Below are 20,760 nucleotides of genomic sequence, written 5' to 3'. Positions count from 1 at the left end.
CGAGAGATAGGTTATGATGGTGCGGATTAGATTGATCTGGCTCAGGATAGGGACCAGTGGAGGGCTCTTGGGTACACTGTAATGAACCTTCGGGTTCCATAAAATTTTGGGAAATTCTTGAGTAGCTGCAGAATTGGCAGCAACTCAAGAAGGGCTCAGCTCCATGAGTGAGTAATTAAGCATAGCAGACTGATTAATGAGCTGGAGCTGAGTCCTTCAGAAGGCACCAGTTGCACAGTGACTCAAGAATTTCCCAAAATTTTATGGAACCCGAAGGTTCATTACAGTGTTCAGATAACGAGCCCTACACTGGTCCCTGTCCTGAGCCAAATCAAGTCCATACCAGCCCATCTTATCTCTCTAAGTTCCCTTTTAATATTATCTACCCACTTATATCTTGGTCTTCCTAGTGGTCTCTTTAATTTTGACTTTCCCACCAATCTTCTATATGGATTCGTCTTCTCCCCAATTGTGCTCCATGGCCTGCCCATCTCATCTTCCTTCACTTGATTATTCTAATTATACTTGGCAAATTATGCAGTTTTCTCCAGCCTCCCGTCACTTCACCTTCGGTCCAAATATTCTCCTCAGCGCCATCTTCTTAAACACATTCAGGCTGCATATCTCCCTTAATGTCAGAGACCATGTTTTATACCCATGCAAAACCTCAGACAGAGTTGTAATTTTGTATATTTTAATTTTTACGTTTGTAGACTGCAGATGGACTGCCTCTGTGGTCTAGTGGCCAGAGTTCCGGGCTACAGATCCAGATGTCCTGGCTTCAATTCTCGGCGCTACCAGGTTTTTCTGAGAAGTAGTGGGTCTGGAACAGGGTCCACTCAGCCTCGGTAGGGTAATTGAGGAGCTACTTGAATGGAAAATTAACAGCTCCAGTCTAGAAAACCGAAATTAACGGCCATGGGGATTTGTTGCGCAGAGCATGCGACACCCTCTATCAGCTGAAGTTGGCACTAACTTTGCTGACAAGCAGCAGTCTTTCGGTTGGTATAGTTATAGACTAAAGCCACAGAGTTTTTTTTATGACCTTCAGATGAGAAGACAGGTTTTGGATTGAATGATAGCAAACAATACCCAAATTCAGCCTCCTCCTTAATTTCCTGGTGAATCAAATTTTGATTTGTTAGTATCATTCCCAAATTTTCTCCTGCAGTCTGGTGACAACACATCAACATGTACTTAGATTTCTATTTCTAGACCATTGTCCTCACTGTCAATTACAGTCTCAGTTATTTTTCATTATGGTATCTATGTTGTCTCCCAATAGATTCGCATCATCAGCATTGACCAGCAGTTTATGTGTCCCATTTAATTTCAATCCCAGCAGGTTTTCCTGGACTTTCTAATGGCATATTCTAAAGCAATGTCATTAAAGCTTCTCCTTGTTTTAGACCATTTTGGATAGGAAATGTGTCAAATAAACTTAACTCCATTCTGGTCCGGCACACTAGTAAACTAAATTATAGAATAATTGTTAACCCTTTCCAGTGTGATTAGAAATGGAAGTTTACAGAAAACCAACAGTGACTGACTGATGAACAACTCCTTATGTGTCCCTCAACAAAAGTAACAAAACGAATTAACTGAACATTATAATAAACATAGGACTAAATACTGGATATGAGAAGAATGACAATTTGAACTTGTATATTGACTAAAATATCAGCAGAATAGTCAGGGAAATAACACCAAAACTGAGCAAAAATGGGTTACATTCATCTACACAGGAAACTATAAAATTACAAAGTTATTTAAGGTTGCTAACTTAAAGGTAGCATTTAAAATAACCGCTATCGCAGGCAAACTAGTAAGATAGGTGCACAGTGAATACATATGAGCAAAGAGGCATGTAAAAAATGACCTGCCAGAGCTGTGATATTGGGCAAACAGGCCAAAACTTAACGAGATACAAGGAACACATAAGAAACATGAGGTTTAAAAAGAAGAATCAACTGTTGCCCAGCACATTTAGGCAGCGGTCACCAATACAGGCCTATGCTACAAAAAGCAATATCATGAATATAAAGCTTCACATCATGTGTTGTTCAGATTATCCCTATTTATTTGGCTTGTTTCCTTTGCTCTAATAGTTTTGAACATCCTCTGTTGAACCATGACTTGTGCTTCAATTTGTAATAACCTGTACTATATTTGGCTGAAATTTTTATATTGTCTTTAGTAGTTTCCCGAGATTGAACCTCTTCATGTGAAATTTGTGTGTTTTATGTTTGCTCACTGTCAGTCTGTCCCTAAGTTTTGCCACCACCAGATAGTGGTTGGTATCACAGTCTGCTGCCCTGTAAGATCAGACATCTAGTACACTTGAATGCCATCTTGTGTCTATCAACTTTTGGCAGTCGTATTTTTGATGTGGCAAAGTATACTGCTCTAACCCCATTATTGTTATTAATTTTATGTGAACTCCCATTCCCAGTTGTTGATTAGAAAATAGCTTACCTACCTGCTTTGGCGGGGGCACACGGTAGCGTAGTTGGTTGGGACACTATGCTACAAGCTGGAAGGGTCAAGTCCTGATAAGGTAATTGAATTTTTTTCAATTGACCTAATCCTTCCAACCGCACTATACCCCTGAGGTTGACTCAGCCTCTAACAGAAATGAGTACCAGGAATTAATTAAATAATTTTCCTGGGGAGTAAAGCGCGGCCAGCACATAAGGCTGACAACCTTGCCGCCATCTTCGAGCTGATTGTCTAGATAATGTGGGACCCTCAACGTCTCACAACCCTATGGGCCTTGACGGCCTGTTACAGGGATAGCTGTACTTTACTTTACTTTTTACCTGCTTTGGCATTGAAGTCTCCTAACAGAATTTTCATATGGTTCTTAGGGAATTTATCGAACACATGTTCAGTCTTTCATATTGCAGTGGGTAGACCTGTTTCTAGGTAACAGTCTGCATGCAACAGCAAAACTGTTGGAAATTGGGTTTTCTACAGTGGTTCTTACTAAGGAATTATAAAGAGGACAACTGAAGTAAGAGTTCATAGTTGTAAGGGAGCTGCGATTCAGAGATGACCTAAGCATGGAAGCAGAGGGATAGCTATCGTTGAAGCCATTACCAGACAACTGCTAGTGAAGACACTGCAGTCATATGCTCTAGTGATTTTTAAAGTGTGGAGATCCGCGATGGTGCTGGTTGTGATCGACTTTTTAGTGTCAAAACTGCCAGTGATTACCACCCCCTCCTATCATTGTACCTCACTTTAAGCAAAAATATTGGTAAAAATAACACGACTCATGATGTTTGTTGTAAAAGCAACACACATGTACATTGAAAGTAGAGACTCGTTTGTTAGTGAGACGTCTGGGCCTGCATTTCATCCACCAGCTGTTGGAAGTCAGATGAGTATTGGGTGAGGGCCAGTTTCAGGCAGTCCTGTAGATGTTCATGTGTCATGTTGGAACGTTGTTTACTCTGTCATTTTTAGGTAAGAAAACGCAGATTCACACAAATGAGTTGAACCGAAACGGGAGTGCACAATTACACTGCATCTAAGTTTTTGGAAATTTGTGTCTAAACGCTAACTTCCAAAACGATTTTTGACCAGCACAAGTCTTGAGAAAAATGTCATTTTTGAGGCTTAATATCTAATTTTCAAGAGATGCCTTGCTCAATGGATAATTTTCACAGATAGTAGCTGCAGTTTCTTTATTGTTTTAATTAATTTGAATGGGAATGACAAGTACTCTACAACTGTTCTAATTTTTTGGAAGTCACAGAATCTGTTTCCAAAATCTTGGATAACGGAACAGATTTCAGTTACGTACTTTTCTGTCTGAAAAAGAAAATAGGATATTTTTCCGGATTGTCCTGCATATTAGGAAAGTGATCAAAAGTATTGTTTGTAAGGTCAGTCATCATTAGCTCAAATTTGCTTTTGTAGGATGAAACTGTACTCATCATCTCGGCAATGCAGTTGGTTTTACCTTGTAGTTCAAGGTTCATATCACTTAGTTTACCTGTAAAATCAGCGAGAAATGCCAAATCGAACAACCACTTCTCATCTTCTAACGCTGCTTTCTCATCTCGCCTCTCCTTCAAAAAACTGTTTATTTCACTCAGCAAACTACTAAATCTCTGCAAAAATTTGTGCCTACTCAGCTACCTTACATCTGTGTGCAAAATTATATCCGGTGTCCCTTCTTCAAGAGTTAGATTGACAAGCCATCTTTGAAGTGATTTTCCAAGAATTGAGTTTACACTTTTAAAGGCTGTGTCCATAACAGTCTTTGTATTGAGTCTCTTGCTTGCCAGAACTTGCTGGTGAATGATGCAGTGGTAAGAAAGGAAACCAGGGAAGTCGTCATGCTGTCTACAGAGGACAATAAAACGATTAACCTGACCTGTCATTGATTTTACCACATCAGTAGTAATGGAAACAGGTTTATGTAATGGAACATTAGACTTTGTGGCAAAAGAATAGAAAGAAATATTTCCTGAACCGTAGTTCTCCCCTTTAAAAAAATCATTCCAAGTAGTTCTTCTTTGGCACTGAAATCTTCAGAAACCACAAAAGCTAGTAACTGGGCTGTCTCTCTGATGTCTGTAGATTCATCCAGTTGGAGGGAGAAAGCAACACAATTGGAAACTTCTTTCAACAACTGTTCAGTTATGTTTCCACATATCATTTCTATTTTCCGCACAGTGGTGTTTCTTGATTATTGAAGATTTTGAATAGTAGCTATGATCTCTTTCTTATTTTTAAATCCTTCAAAAAGATTATCAGCTATTTGATGAAACACTTTTTTACAAATTCTCCTTCAGTGAAAGGTTTGCATTTTTTAACAATCAGATTGCATATTTTCCCTTCAGATTCTGAATATAATCATATTATATTACAAGTGAATTTACATGCTTTTCACGTATAATTTCCTTATAGTCATATGAGATCGACCAAAAATCATCCCGCGATCGATGCGTTGGACATGCCTGCTCTTATGTATGAAAAATCCTGTACCTAATTCATAATCCTCATTCCCCTTTCTATAGACAACTATATTTGCCTGCTGGTTCGGTACCACCTGTCCCATCTGACCTCCTATGCTCAAACTAAAGCTGTCCTATATTTTGATATTTCTTTTGCAAACTGTCATGAATGAACCTGCCCTATATAGAGTCCTTATCTTCCTTGTAACCATTGATGTATGAATTCATTGATCAGTAATCTGTCAGACGACAGGTCCACAGTATCTTCCAAAACAGTTCCTCCACTTAATACGATCTAGATCTTTCTCCTTCAAATGAGAATATCCTCTTCTGTCCCCAATATCATCCAGCATCTTCTTACGTCTTCTTCCTCGTCTTCTGGTCACTTCTATCCGCCCCTCTATCTTTCCTTCAATAACTTCTTTTAGAAGGCAGTTACTGCGCAAGATATGACCAATCCAATTAGCCTTCCATTTTCTTATTTCGTGTAGGATATTCCTCTGCTCACTGACTCTAATTAACACTTCTTCATTTCACACATAATCGGTATGTATGAATATATTCATAAAAATTCCTTGCAAGTCTGTCACTGTACTGATTGACCTTACATGGCTCCTGGAAATACACTTTCTGAACATGTAATATGTTGCAACGTACCTTTCTTCTAGCCACTTGACATCAACAGATATGTAAGTGTATGACATTTTAGGTTCTCAAAGCAGTGAAGATTAAGACGTCGTCTGGGACGTCATACCGTGTAGTCTGGTGGACTATAAGACTACAGTGTATCATATCCCAAAAGACTGCAGTCTACAAATGTAAGAGTTCACATTGTTTCAAGACTTGCATTTGGGTATACACATACATTGCACTGAGTTCAGGGTGGGCTGAATTGAACACATATATGCTTGAATACTGCTGCTGCCTCTGTTTCTGAAGATGCAGGCATCAAGTTCCTCAAAAATTTGGTAATGTTGTACCAGACTACATGTTTTCACAAGCCAGAAGACAGCAGTCTAGTTAGTCAAGCCATGAGAACCTCAAATGTCACATGTCTATATCTGTATTTTATTCATTTTAGTACAACCATCATTTGTTTTTATGTTTGTTAATATTGTGAAAGTAATAAACAAAACCTTGATTATATTTCAATTGCAAAGATGCTAGGAGACTCAGTCTAAAGAATGACAAATGGCAAATGCTGTACATGTATAATATCGCATCAGATATGGTAGGATTTTTTGGATTATGAACTAGGCATATGTATCCATGTTCATCATTCATGAACCTCCTACCATATCTCATTTGATGCTACACAGTATTAATAGTTGTTTCTAAAAGTAATCAAGTAACCATTTATGAATTATTGGTATAAATAAGAAGTATGTTTTTAGAAACAATGAGAAAGGTGGTGATGATGACTTGATGTTAACAAAATTATGAATATGATTTTTTTTTCCTTTCATTTATTGATTTTCTTTGTGGAGTGTAGTAGAAGAAATTATCTGCAACATGAAATGTAACTAAACATTGCAGAAGTTGGTGCTAGGAATGAGAGGCGGGGGTGTGCTTTGAACTGCAACAGAACTCCAGGGTTCGAGATCATCCACGGGCTTCTTGACAGGCTCATGCAGTTGTTGGAAATACCAAGAAGTAGCAACAAAGATATGACTGGCTATTACCTACAAGCTGTTGATGGTATGTAGTTCATAACTCTATTTAAGAAAATGTTGAGATAGTAGTTTTGACAAATATGTTTGTAAAAAGGTTATCAAGCTTTGCAAAATATATTGTCACGTGTTGGGTGTATAACACACGACAAGTAACTTTATGCCGTATTGAATATAGCGAATTTATTCCAGTCACTCTTAAAAACACACAATTTACATTCTCACAATTACTACCATCGGCAGTATCACAAATATTCCTCCTTTTGTTACTGCCATGCAATCGATATAACCCGGCTCAGCGACTGCTAACTGACAGGTAACTCTAGTAACTCACTACTCACTCACTCGTAACTGGCTCAGTCCTCACTCACTAATCACTCGCTACTGACTGAATAGCGTTCGCTGCTCCTTATTAGCCTCTGCACGGACAGCACAGAAAACAGTTACGTGATAGGTACCACTGTTGCCGGACGCCATGTTTACAGGTGTTGCTAGCAACGCTGTTGGGAGTTGTTTATGGCTGGGTAATAACCACGGTATTCCTTGTTGCGTGACGCCATGTTTACCGGTGTTGCTAGCAATGCTGTCGAGAGTTGTCTCCTGCTGCGTAGCAACCGCGGTAAATCTTGGTAACAACACAGCCGCTCCTCTGCCACCGCGGGGGAGGGTGGTGCCCACCGAGCGTTGTGTACTGGTGGAAGGAGTGATGTCACTTGCGAAACCACAGAGTTCACGTGACCCCTACTTCCCGTTGCGCCATCCACGTCGCAATATTCTCGTATGAAATTTCAGTACTTGCTGTAGCTATTCAAAGTTACATCATGGCATGTAGCCATGATGAAGAAAATGATAAACTTTCCTGACCCATTACATACTTCATTAGATTATGGTGCTGAGATGGTTATGGAGAACCATTTGCCCTGTTCAATACATGTTTAATTACCTTTATTCTGTTTCCTTCCAGATCCTGCATACTTCCCACAACGTTGTGCTGAGGTAGTTGCTAATGGTCAAGTGATTGGCATAATGGGTGTTCTGCACCCAGATGTTATTATGAAGTTTGAGTTGACACATCCAGTTGCTTGTTTGGAAATCAACATTGAGCCATTTGTCTAGTTCTTCAGACTGTATATTAAAAACTGAAGGAAGAACTTATTAAACAAGATTGCCTGTTTCTGCAGGATGTATTCATGGCTAAATTCTCCTGCCAGTCACATCATCTCTCTGTAAGTTCCATCTTTCTGTTTACTGTGTCATAGCTTACACAAGGATGCATTTTCTGTCACATAAAATGTATAGGATGATTATTGTGATGAAGTGGGAAGAATGTGGAAGTTGTTGCTCATTTAAATTTGTTGTAGCATTTACCAGAAGAGAGAAAAATCTCAATCAAAAGTGCTGACCTGTGGGCTGAAATTGAACTTGAGAATTTCAAAGCATAAACCAGAATGCTAACCCCTTTACTGTATGTAAGAGTGAGATTTTTATGATAAAAGTATGTCAATGCTGTAGCTATCCAAGATATACAAAATTTAATTGGTACTGGATTTAAATATTTTACAAAATATGCTTTACTGTATATTTTTTTTTTTTTTCTGGAAGCAGTTTAGTTGCCCTCGAAGAGAAGGGACATGACAAGTTATCACAGGGTACTGACTTAAGACCTCTGCTTAGAGAGTTCAGCTTGATACATGGAAAGAAGATGGAAATTTTAATTAAAATAGGATGAATGCAAAGTTCCATCATGACAGTTATTGACTGTAGTGTCACAAAGTAATCATATACATATGCTGTCTGGAAGCCTGACTGTTGAAATCTAATGCTTGAGTGGGGAGAGAGAACCATTGGAAATCTTTAACCCAAAAGTTTCTTACAAAGGTAGTGGAAAATTAGGTTACTTGAATTCACAAGGAAACTGGTTTCATAGTTGACCCATCAAGAGGAGTAATTTTTATTTATTGCATGTTTTATCTTGAAACTGATGATTAGCAAAAGGATGTTATGGCAAGTACGATGCACTGAACATGCACAGACTTTATGGACTTTGGTGTAATAGGATGCTAAACTTGTGTCACTGTAAATTAAATACTTAGAAATTTTCTCTTTGACACGTCAGATAATAAAGCCTTCATGGATGCATAAATTGAACATAAATCTAATTTGTGGTTACTCACTTCTTCACTAAAATTATAGTATATTTAGAACTAACTTGAAGTGTACCATCTTCTGGGTTGTAAAGCCGTTTAGTCTGGTAAGAGTTCACCAGTGTTTTGGAGGCATGCACTGCTGTCATCTTCCAAGATCAAAAAGTGAGCCTAGCAAGTAGCCAGCAAGAAGCATGCCACATGATGGAAAATGTTGACTTTGCTTACATTAGTGTGAAACTGTCGCATATTTAAGAGTTTTGTGGAACTAATCTAAAGTCAGAAGGAAAGAGACCACTGGGAAAACCGAGGCGTGGGTGGGTGTACAATATTAAAATGGATCTTAGAGAGATAGGATGGTATGGATTGGATTGATCTGGCTTAGGATAGGGACCAGTGGAGGGCTCTTTTGAACATGGTAATGAATTCCATAAAATGCTGGGAAATTTTTGAGTAGCTGCACAATTGGCAGCTTCCCAAGAGTGGAATTAATTTGCTAACATAATGTCTCAGTTTTAGTGACTGTAGATGGGTGTGATGGATTGATGACCAGATTTGTTTGACTCTTTGATAAAGCATATGACTACACTTTACATTTCACTGTTACACCCAAACTGATGTCCAGTCATGTCTTCATTGCTGTTGCTTGGTAACGGCTTCCAACAATGGACATTCCTCTTCCTCTGGGTTCCCAAACTGTCCCCAGCCTCAGCTACATGCTTCTTACAGCAGCAGCTCACAACAACTGAACCCCCATTGTTATCTAACTTGCTCGCTCACTGTCTGACTGCTGAATTGCTGCTGGCTTTTGCGAGGACAGCGATTCTTGGTTCCAACTAACTTATCATGCTTATAACACCAAGGCATGAACTGCATAGAAAACACCACTTCCATTATTGCTGTATTCTCTTGTTGCCATGAAATCATGCAAGTTTGCATAGTCATTACTTAGCAAGGGCTGTTGTATAGTTGCTTATTTTTGGGTTGTTGCCTAGCAACAGGTGTACATGCTGCAATAATGAACTTGGAGTGCAACCTAAATATAACAAGAATTTATACGTTTCATAAAAGTGCTCATTGCATTGATTGCTAGTGATATCTGAAAATGTTCAAAGTGCATAATCTTTAGGTCTATCTCCTAACTTCAAATTACGTATAGTACTCTGTGTTACTACGGTTTAAAAATGACTGCTGCTTTATTTATTCCCTTTGGCGTGTTCACATTTGGAAGTTACAAAAATGTAACTTATTTGAAATCTGTGACTCCATGCATTATCTGAGATAAAGCTCAAACGCATTGATTACAAGAAAATATATTTATTACAGAAATAGAACAGATATTTGAAGTTTGCATAACACAAGACACTCATACAAATATTGTATTAAATATCTGGACCAAAATCTGCTTCAGTGTTTTTGTAAAACATGAAAAGTAACATGTAACAGATGTCTGTGTTTTTCTCTTTTCTCTGCGTAAACCTTTTAACCAATACAGTAACATCCCTTCTATATGGCGTGTAAGGGTATGAGAATAAACTCCATGGCCTGTAGTCCACAAGCAGACTATACCGACTGAATGACCGCAGCTTGTCAGTGAAGTTAGTTCCAACTTTTGCAGATAGAGGGTGTCACGTGGTCAGCACAACAGCTCCCCATGTCCATTAATCTCTGTTTTCTAGACTGGAGCCACTGTTTCCTTGAAATAGCTCCTTAATTATCCTCACAAGGCTGAGTGGACCCCATTCCAGACCCACTACTACTCAGAAAATCTGGCAGTGCCGGGAATTGAACCCGAGACCTCTGGATGTGTACGGAAGAACTCTGACCACTAGACCACAGAGGCAGTAGGGTATGAGAATAGTTCAGTATCAAACAAATGCTACTGGAAATATGTTTGTAATCACCTCCTCGTATCATTTCAGTGTTCAATGACACTGATCCTTGTGTCTCTTTTTGGTGCTTCTCCTTTAACTGTTGATTTTGCCTTTGAAATCAGATCGCTTTTGAATGACCTGTACTAGAACAGGTGGGCATGATTTTGTAAGGTGTTTTTCTTCAGAAATTATGTTCCAGACTTTACAGTTTTAACAAGTGTTGATGCATGTGATCAACTTTCCTTAGCAGCTGGAATATGATCTCATTAATTTCCTTTGGAGTGTGAATAAGTTACTGAGTGAAGAGTACTGCATTCAGTGAAATTTTGGAGGAGCATGCTGCCATCATTTTCAGGATTGAAGATAATCCAAGCAAGTAAGCAACAAGAAACAGGCAGCAGGCTTTTCTTGGGTTGTGGCAATGTAGGAGTATCTAATGACTCATACTGAGGTTGTAGTTCAGTGAAATTATCTACCACATGTTTTGTTTCCATCTTATACTTTGTTTGGTCTGTTGTGCTCTCTGTTGTCTGCTTGTGATGTACTTATACTACTTTAATAACTAACATAATAGCTTTCACTCTCTGAGGAATTACTATCAACTCTGTTTCCCAGCCATCTAACACATTAGCTTTGAACAATATGATTTGACACTACCTTCTGACCATATGCATTCTTTGATCTATTTACAAAACTAACATTAGCTGTGCAGGGGAACAAATGAGCTTATTGTAACTCAGAGGAATTAAAAGGAGCTTTTGCAGTTGGTGAATAATGGTAATAATTACTTTCCTAAGAGGTCATCGAGAAATCACATTTCATCAGGAGCTGTCAACAAAAAATTAAACATCTGTTATACTGATATTCTCAGGAAAAAACAAATTCATTGGCTTGCAGAAATTGCCATACCTTTACCAAGCAAAATATTTAAAAGGTATAAGAATTGATCAGTTGCGCAGATTGAAGTTAAACGTATTAGGAAAAAGCAGAATAACAGTAACATTATACCCAATGAAAGTAATACAGTATATTAATATAGTTTCACGATACAGTACACACACAGTGCATTTTCAACAGCCACACATACCTGCTGCCATCTAGTGAGAAAAGTATTAACACAGAATATTTCAGTTTCTTACTAGCACATGAATAGCAGATGTATGTTGAAAATAGGATCTAGTAACTTTTTAGTGATTACATAATGGTATAGGGGGTACGCGGTAGCGTAGTTGATTGAGGGGCTATGCTAAAAGCTGGAAGGTCGCGGGTTCAAGTCCCGATGAGGTCATTGGATTTTTTCAGTTGACCTAATCCTCCTATCCACACCAGTCCCTGGGGTTTACTCAACCTCTAACAGAAATTAGCACCAGCAATTAATTAATTAATTAATTTTCCTAGGGAGTAAAGCCCAGCCGGCGTGTAAGGCTGACAACCTTACTGCCATCTTTGAGCCGATTGTCTAGATAATGTGGGAGCCTCAATGTCGCACAACCCTATGGGCCAGTATTAAGTGCTTTGTATTTCTAATTTTTAAGTTAAGGACCACAAATATAAGAAAAGAAGGCCTAAAACAGTAAATGATATTTTACATGTATTGGCTTTCCTGTACTACTATCAAGTTCAGAGTACAAATTCCTCCTCATTTTACCACTTTGTTGTCTTTTGATTCTGAGCTAACCATTTATAATGTTCCACAAACAAAATTATTGAAGTACCATGGAAATGTATAAACAAAATATGTTTCTTCTTAGAAGGCTGTGTGGAAATTGTCTTGCAGGTCTTGTCCTCATGATTTCCTTGCTGGAAGACATGTTTGGTTAGACAACATAGTCCTTGTGTTGTTCCTTGTATTATCTGAGCTAGACATAACTGACTGTTGACTGTAGGGTCATGTGAAGGGCACTGATTATGAAGTGAGTAATTATTAACCAGGAGGTTGAGAGAAGAGCACAGAAGTATCATAAATTTTACATAACCTGTATCTAATATGTAGTTTGGAAATTTATGGTTTAAATGCATTGTCCACAGTGACCAAATACTGCACCTAGCTCAAACTTGGTGTAAAATTTGATAAAATAGAAGAGCTGATAAACATCCACACATACGTCCCTGTATCATCAGGGAAGCCATTGAAGTAGTCAGACACCATCTCAACTACAACTGCAAGGTTAAATATGAACTGGAGTGTAGTCTCATGCTTTTTCTCCAAGTTTTCTACTTAACTGCAAGGCCCCTTTCTATTGCACAGTATATCTCTCTTTTTTCCCCTTTCTTTCTCATTCACACGCACACACATACATAAGCCTTACTTATTTCCATTACAAGACTTGTGTATCAGGCTGTTCCCTTCCTATTGGACAGCACAACATCCACAACCCCACCGTTACTCCCATTCTGAGGTGCTGTCAGAAAGTTCCCAGACTGCTTTTGTAACTGCCTCAGTGAAAGAAGATGAGAAGGGAAGCCAAGGTCACACTTCTGCAAGCCTATTGCATCAGTCTGTCACATGGTACTGCACTGTGAACATGCATTGTTTTTACAGGAGTGCTTTTTCAACTTCATGTTTTGTTTAGTCTGCGATGCCTGGCAAAAATGTCTACATCAAGATTTGCATGAAACTTGGTAAATCTGCTACCAAAGCCCTTGAAAGGCTTCATGAGGCTTTTGGAGAACACTTTTTTAAGCCAGACAGCAGTTTGTGATTGGCTTTCACATTTCAAGGCCTGTGAAATGTTATTTGAAGATGATGAACGTTCAGGGCAACCAAGCACCAGCAAAATGCTAGAAAATGTTGAAGAAATTTGAGAACTGATCCACGAAGACTGTTGCTGTGCAATCCATGAGCTCACAGACACTGTTGGGATCAGTTATGGAGTTTGCCAGGAGATGTTAACAGAAAATTTGAACATGCACTGCACTGCTGCAAAGTTTGTAACCTAACTCTTGGTAAATGATCAAAAGCAGCAGCATGTAAACATGTGCCTTGAGGTACAAGAGAAGGCTAACAAGAATCCAACTTTTACAACTATCTCTAGAATCATAACAGGTAACGAAAGTTGTATTTACAATTATGATCCAAAAACAAAGCAACAGTCATCGCAGTTTAAGAGCCGACAATCACCAACAGCAAAAATGGTGTGGCAGGTCTGGAGTTCAACAAAGAGCATGCTCGTTTTTTTCAACGTGAAGGGGAATTGTTAACTGTGAATTTGTTGTTCCTAACACTGTGGTTAACTCTGACTTTTACTGTGATTTTTGAGATGCTTGAGAAGAAATGTACGATATAAAAGACCTCCGGAACTTTGGTACAACCACAACTGGCTCCTTCATCACTACAACATGCCCACCAACATGTCACTGAAAATCACAGTTTGTGACTAACAACATTATTATCATTCCCCATCCTAGTTACACGGTACAAAACTTTCTTGATTTGCTGTTAGTTATTTAATTGGTCAAAATTTCCATGCATTTTTTAGGGTTCTGGAAAGTACAGCAGTCCCTTTTTGCAAAAAACATATTTGTCCCTGTCCTCAACCAGCTTAACCCAGTCCACATCCCCTCACTTAGATCCATTTTAATATTATTCTCCCATGTGTGCCTATGCCTCCATTTGAGTTTCTTAGTAAGCAGACACATTTCTCCTTGCCACCTCCAGGTAGATATATGTAGCAGTTTTAGTTCACACTGGCACAGTAAGGTTGAAACTAACTTCATATACATTTTGATGGTGACGTATCTTCCACGTGCAGTAATGGTTATACCACTGTGGTTTTGTTACCGGAGTCTCAGTGGTTACAGTAAGTTGCACCATGTGGAAGTTATGCTGGTGCTAATGCAGTACAGGTTTTATATTGCACATTGTATGTGTGCGCACAAATATTAAGCATTATCTAATATTGCCATTAGTATTATCTGTAATATCATGAATGATATTCCTATGGCCTAAAATAAGATCTTAAATGAACTTGTATCATGAACAGTTACGAAATGTAAAACAATCAAGTGAGAAAAGTAGACACAGTGCAACAGGGTACTGCAATACAGCATTAATCACTTTACCAGTTATGATATGTAGTTCTGAAATGTGGGCTAGTACTGTGAGGGAATGGCATAAATTTCAAGTGTCTGGAGACTAAGTGTTCAGGTCTGACAGCAGTGACCTGGGAAGGGACGATATTACGTGACAAAATACTTGGTAATTTAGATAGCTCATTTGGTTTTGTCAGGATAGTTTTATGAAGGAGAAATCCTTTTGGTCTATGTTGTAAGGCGTCTGCAATCTTCAAATTTCACCGTAATATGAATTTGCTAGGTTTTTTATGTTTGGAAAGGTAGAGAACTTATGGACTGATCCCCCTTTTGTGGATGCTGGATTACTTAATGATGCTCTAACTGCATATTGGCCTAGCAGTAGCACTGTAGACTCTTAATCTAGAGGCTGGCGATTCAAGTCTCTGCCAGGATACCAGCTGTACTCGCTTAGGTTGTCCCCAGTCCTTCGAAGTAAATACCAGAATATGACCTCATTTAAGGCATGGCCACCCCTTTCCAAATCCTTTCCATGCATCTGCCATCCTAGCATTTGACACTATATAGTGTAGCTACTGTCAGCAATGTGAAATCCACAACAAATGAACGGCACATGTTATGCCATAATAGGGGAAGTAAAAGGTATAGTTTTCCCTTGTGTTTAATTGAGCACTACACCATGAAGGCGGTATAAGGGAGTGGATGTATAGATCCACACTTTCATGACTTCAACACTGGCTGGAGGTGAGTGGTCAGCTTCACGCCTCTGCCGCTTTACTCCTGAGGATGGAATCCCCGGTACCCTTAGATAGGAGGCTGGTTGGACGGCATGAAGAAGAGAAAATTCTTGTCCCTACCGGAACTCAAACTCTAACCCCTCAGTCGACCAGCCTGTAACCAGTCACTATACTGACTGCACTATCCCAGCTCCTATATTATTGGTGGGGGAGTACTAATTATGAATTTAGAACGAAATAGTTGTCACCTATTTTGAGGTACTGTACCATCTTCCTTGAGAAACAGAGGAAGGCCATAAACCATTTTTCTGGTCATAGAATCAAACTCGGGACTACATGATTGCTAACCCAAACGTAGACTTGCATAGGTTAGGTGAATGGGGGTCGAACAGACAAGACTTGCCCAATTGCACTAGCGCGTACAGTGCAGTACGATGATTGTCGCACGATTTGGCCTTGCGCACATAAGTTTTGATATTTTTAGTCGCTATGCACCAATGACTGACCGGGGGGGGGGGCTACAGTAGTTTGCAGTTTGGATCTGTTCCGCGAAATTGAAAACTTGCTGTGTTAAAATTGGTGCGTCGCATCATCGCGGGCGTTTTTCCAATATTCACCTTTTTTTTTTTATCTGTAATATTTTAGAGGCATACACATCTTTCATTATAACTGTCTCGTTTCGTTGCGTAGGTCTGTCTTTTGAAGGAATTTCCGTGGAGAAAGTTACCGATATCAGAACGCTCATGTTACAGGAAATTAGCATGTATTTTGTATCGGTGACACGAACTCGTATTGCTGGCTGGATATTGCGCTCAAAACGATCGTCCTTTTTAACCAGTTTAACTGTACAGGCCTTCCTTGAGTCGTTGATTGTTATTCACTTAGACAACAGTTTCTTTTTTATGCAACCCAAAGGTTCACAAGCCTCTTCACGAAAGTCCTGACCTCACTTCAGTTTAGTTTATATTTTACAACGGATTTATTTAAGAGTTGGTTATATTTCTGTATATATTCCCATTTTTATCTCGGGGTTCAAAATGTTTTATGGTACGTTAAACTGAATGTACACCGCACTGTGTCATATTAAGTTAAGAGGTCTGAAGGAAGTTACGGGATTAATTCCTGCAGCTATGAAATATCTTGGATTATCTAAAAATAAGAAGTTTTTCAGGACTTAGTGATGAAAGGACAGACATTTTGGTCTACGCCAAGAGTATAGCTGATCTGAGAATCTAATTATATAATTTATGGGAGCTCTGTGTAAAGTGTAACCGTCCGCTAGGTTTTAAAATCACTTTTCATGTCTGATTCACAGTACAAGTACAAAAGGCAAGAGTTGATGAGATAAAAATCTAGGACGAAAGTGAATAGCAATACGTGTAAACACATTACAAGAGGGGAATACGTAAACGTGAAATTATAAGAATTTCTTCGTCGACTTGTTTTGTTCCCGGGAGATTCTCAGCCAGGAGGCCAGCTGTCATGATTGACTTTTTCGTAGTTTTCATTGGTATTTCGAGAAAATTACCGTGATGGGCCCGAAATTAAGACTACGATTGCATCTTCCCGCGTCCTTCACGCCATAAATCATAAGTGTCGTCTTCAGTGCTAAGCAGCTTACACACCGTTGATAAAGTGCCATTGAGTACAGCTATGAGCAAAGAAAGCAATGTAAGCGGTAGAGACCTGAAAGAGACGTGAGATTCAAGCTTCATTAGCGAGTAGGTTGCTGTAACATTGCGAACTTTTTTCGGGAGGTGCCCGATTCAAGTCTCGGCCGGGTTACCGGTTTCACTGTCTGATTTGTAGTTGATAGTGGTCCACAGTCTGTCCAGACGAATGCTAAAATAGTGTTATGACACTTCTCTTAAAACTTCTTTTATTTTATTGCCACGTCCTCAGTTGTAAATTTGTTGGTCACAATAATTATAATGGCTGTTACTTTAAAATGTTGCAAAATTTTCAACCTTTTTTTGTCAGTTTGCGAAATTCATCAACTTTTTTCGAAATAGTTTACGTTTACATAACATGGGGAAAAATAAGCCGCTGTTCGAGGACTTCCGAGCACAGGTTTCCATTTGCTTGCACGAAAATCAACCACATGTGTTGGCAATTTACTAATCACTTATCAGTACTCAGGGGTGTCCAAACGACAAATGTTCTACATTCTTTTTCGGTTCCGAGGACCAGAGATTCACTCACTCATGGAACTGTGCCTTTCTTGAGAAGCTCCTCAAGAACTTCCAAGCATTTTATGGAACCCGAAGGTTCATTACCGTGTTCACAAGAGCCCTCCACCGGTCCCTATCCTGAGCCATACCATCCCATCCTATTTCTCTAAGCTCCATTTTAATATTGTCCACCCACCTACGTCTTGGCCTTCCCAGTGGTCTCTTTCGTTCTGGATTTCCCACCAATATCCTATATGCACTCCTCTTCTCCCCATTCGTGCGTGCTACATGCCCTGTCAGTCTCATCCTCCTTGACTTGATCATTCTAATTATACTTGGAGAAGAGTACAAGTTATGAAACTCCTCATTGTGCAGTTTTCTCCAACCTCCTCTCACTTCGGTCCAAATATTCTCCTCGACACCCTGTTCTCAAACAGAGAACTGAGATTAGAAACTAAAAAANAAAACACTCCGTGGCCTGTAGTCTGCAAGCGTACTATACCGAGCGACCGCCGCTTGTCGGCTAATTTACTGTCAACTTTTGTGGATATAGGGTGTCGTGTGGTCAGCGCAACGGATCCCCACGGCCGTTGATCTCGGTTTTCTAGACCGGATCCCCTATTTCCTTGAAATAACTCCTCAGTTATCCTCACGAGGCTGAGTGGACCCCGTTCCAGACCCACTACTACTCAGAAAATCTGATAACGCCGAGAATCGAACCCGGAATCTCTGGATCTGTAGCCAGGAACTCTGACCACTAGACCACAGAGGCGGTCTGCTACGAAGTCCATAACTCACGGTTGAAACTTCCCGAGTTCCTAATAACAGTTTCTTATCCGTGAGCCCGTTTAATCTTGAAACACGATGATGTTTTAACTCCAGTTCTGCAGAACGTTAAACTAAACGTCATGACTGTAACAAGGCAAACAAGTTCGAAGCTAGGTGCGTTACTTTAAAAATAGAGGAACATGAATTTCATTAACTTCAGAAAATTCTTTGGGGAGAATAACAAGGCAGGTGCCTCCTTACTGAAAGGGCGGTCTTTGTCTTCCTAAACTCAAGATCCGCAGAAAACAATATTCTGCGGATCTTGAGTTTAAGAAGCCCGGTGACAGGTTCGTAGCAAACTGCGTCAAGACAAGCATCAAGACATGGAACAAAAGACGCAGTCTTGCTTCATTCGTGATTCATCAGGATCATGGCTCAGACCGGTTATCGGCGGTTTTCATAATCTCATTCGTTTCAACTGTGCTCCTCTCTTTGCGTCATGTCGCAGACATCGCGTCTTGACGTACGGACGCATTCTGGTGTGCTGCCTACCTAAGAGTGGTGAGGTCATTTATCTGTTCCGCATGACCAAACCCGAGAATTGAAAGGTCCCGAGGCTTGACAAGGATATTGCCCTAGATCAGAACGAAAAATTAGCCAAAAGTGTACCCCACGTTCCACGTTCCTCTACACGACAAGCTGAAGTTTTCTTATTTGCCGTAAGTTTCTCCGCGTTGGAATTTTAATTTGTAGACGGCGGATTAATTCTTGTAAGAACATCGGATGTCACCTTAGTTTACCAATAAAAAGACAGCTTTCATACTGACGAACCAGTGGAAGAACTACTTTTCTTATTCAGAAGCTCACATCCTCGACCTTCAAACTGAATATGGGAAGACACCGCGAGACCTCAGAATAGATGCAGTTTGCAATCTGACATATAAAGAGCCAAAGTCTTCGCTCTACATTTCTAAATACTGACTTCGGATTTTTGTAGGCTCTCATCAGCATAGGCCGATATTCAGTTAATCAACTGCGCAACTCCGTTTCGGCATAAAGTACCTATGAAGGCAAAAGGTAAAGTTGTCCCTGTACTACGCCATGAAGACGTATGAGGGAATGGATGTATAGATCCACATTTTCTTGACCTCTGCACCAGTTGGAGGTGAGTGGTCAGCTTCACGCCTCTGCCGTTTTATTCCCTGGGAAATAGCTCCCGGTACCCATTGGATAGGTGGATGGGTGGTTGGGTGGACCCCAGAGCCGGTCTGTAAGACGTGGAGAAGAGAAATTTCTTGACCTTACCACGACTCGAACTACAACTCCCCGTCCAGCCCGTAGCCAGTCACTATACCGACTACGCTATCACGGCTCCCCAAAGTACCTATGATCCAATCCCTTATTTGGCAGTGTTATTTATTTTCACATTGTGAAAACGAAGTTTAAGTCTGTGAAAATTGTGGGGACAGGTTGGCGTTAATGAATTTACAAACATGTAGGAATATTACATAAGAATTGCACACTTTCGTAAATGTATTGTTAAATTGTTTGAAGATGTAACTCAAAACGGATTTGTCTTCCTTCCCCTCCTCAGTCGTTGAATGTATAAAGTTCCTGAAGTTGCTGTAAATAGATCCATTTACCTCTTTTCATTCTTTAGTTTCTAATCTTAGGTCACTGGAACTGAAAGAGATGTGGATGCAGAAACTGGAGGAAGCATCTAACGGTTTGTTATCCCACAGAGTACCGACCAGTGATTAGCGTTTCGAGCAGAGATGTTCAAAGCGGCGAACCGAGTGGGCATCGCATATGTGCAGCCCTTATTTACGAGAAATTTATATTTCATCAAGATGGGCCACCCTCGCACTATCATAATGCAGTGACAAAATTGCTAGAAGAGAACCTACCCCAACAATGGATGGACATCTTATGGGGCTACGTCAGAGATCAAATTTACGGCCTTCCAGTGCCAAACAATCACTGTTATTGGCAAAACAGCCCTTTTGGGCCATAGCCTTGCTTAGAAGGTTCCACCAGGCTTATATACGTGTATTCCGTCGTGAATTACAGCATCCTGTTTTCACTTCTTTGGATTTCGCAACAGTAATTTATTTAGAGAGCAGGGTCGTCAGCCTTGCGTCTAACCACCAACCTGGAGGACCATGTCTCTGTATTTATGTCCCCCCGTGGTAGGGTGACCCAATTATACCGCCAGGCACCGGGTTCCATTTTCGTCGGCTTTTGCGCCTCGCAGAAGAACTCAAAAACACCATTCGTCGAGCTGTGGAAGATTTAAACATACCTTACTCAAAGTATGGGACGAATTTAGGAGCCGGGATAGCGTAGTTGGTATAGCTACTAGCTGCGGGCCGGACGACCGAGGGGACGTAGTTCGAG

At 39.9% G+C, this 20,760-nt stretch overlaps 1 protein-coding gene across 5 annotated transcripts in view; it reads left to right on the top strand.

Moving 5' to 3' along the window:
- Positions 1-8,796, top strand: part of LOC111870820 (phenylalanine--tRNA ligase beta subunit) — a 31,877-nt gene extending 23,081 nt beyond the window's left edge. For 4 of the 5 annotated variants that reach the window (XM_033754014.1, XM_023863386.2, XM_023863387.2 and 1 more), the window contains 2 exons: positions 6,504-6,665; positions 7,602-8,796. In XM_033754014.1, the coding sequence (XP_033609905.1) occupies positions 6,504-6,665; positions 7,602-7,753 (314 nt within the window). In that variant the 3' untranslated portion in view covers positions 7,754-8,796. Of the gene's footprint in view, positions 1-6,503; positions 6,666-7,601 lie in introns of those variants that run through there. The other variant, XM_033754016.1, reaches the window with a different exon arrangement.
- Positions 8,797-20,760: the final 11,964 nt, after the last annotated feature.

Source organism: Cryptotermes secundus, unplaced genomic scaffold (genome assembly GCF_002891405.2).
Source record: "Cryptotermes secundus unplaced genomic scaffold, Csec_1.0 scaffold596, whole genome shotgun sequence".
NCBI lineage: Eukaryota > Metazoa > Arthropoda > Insecta > Blattodea > Kalotermitidae > Cryptotermes > Cryptotermes secundus.
The sequence above is the reverse complement of the archived record's forward strand: the minus strand, read 5'-3'. Positions and strand labels throughout refer to the sequence as shown.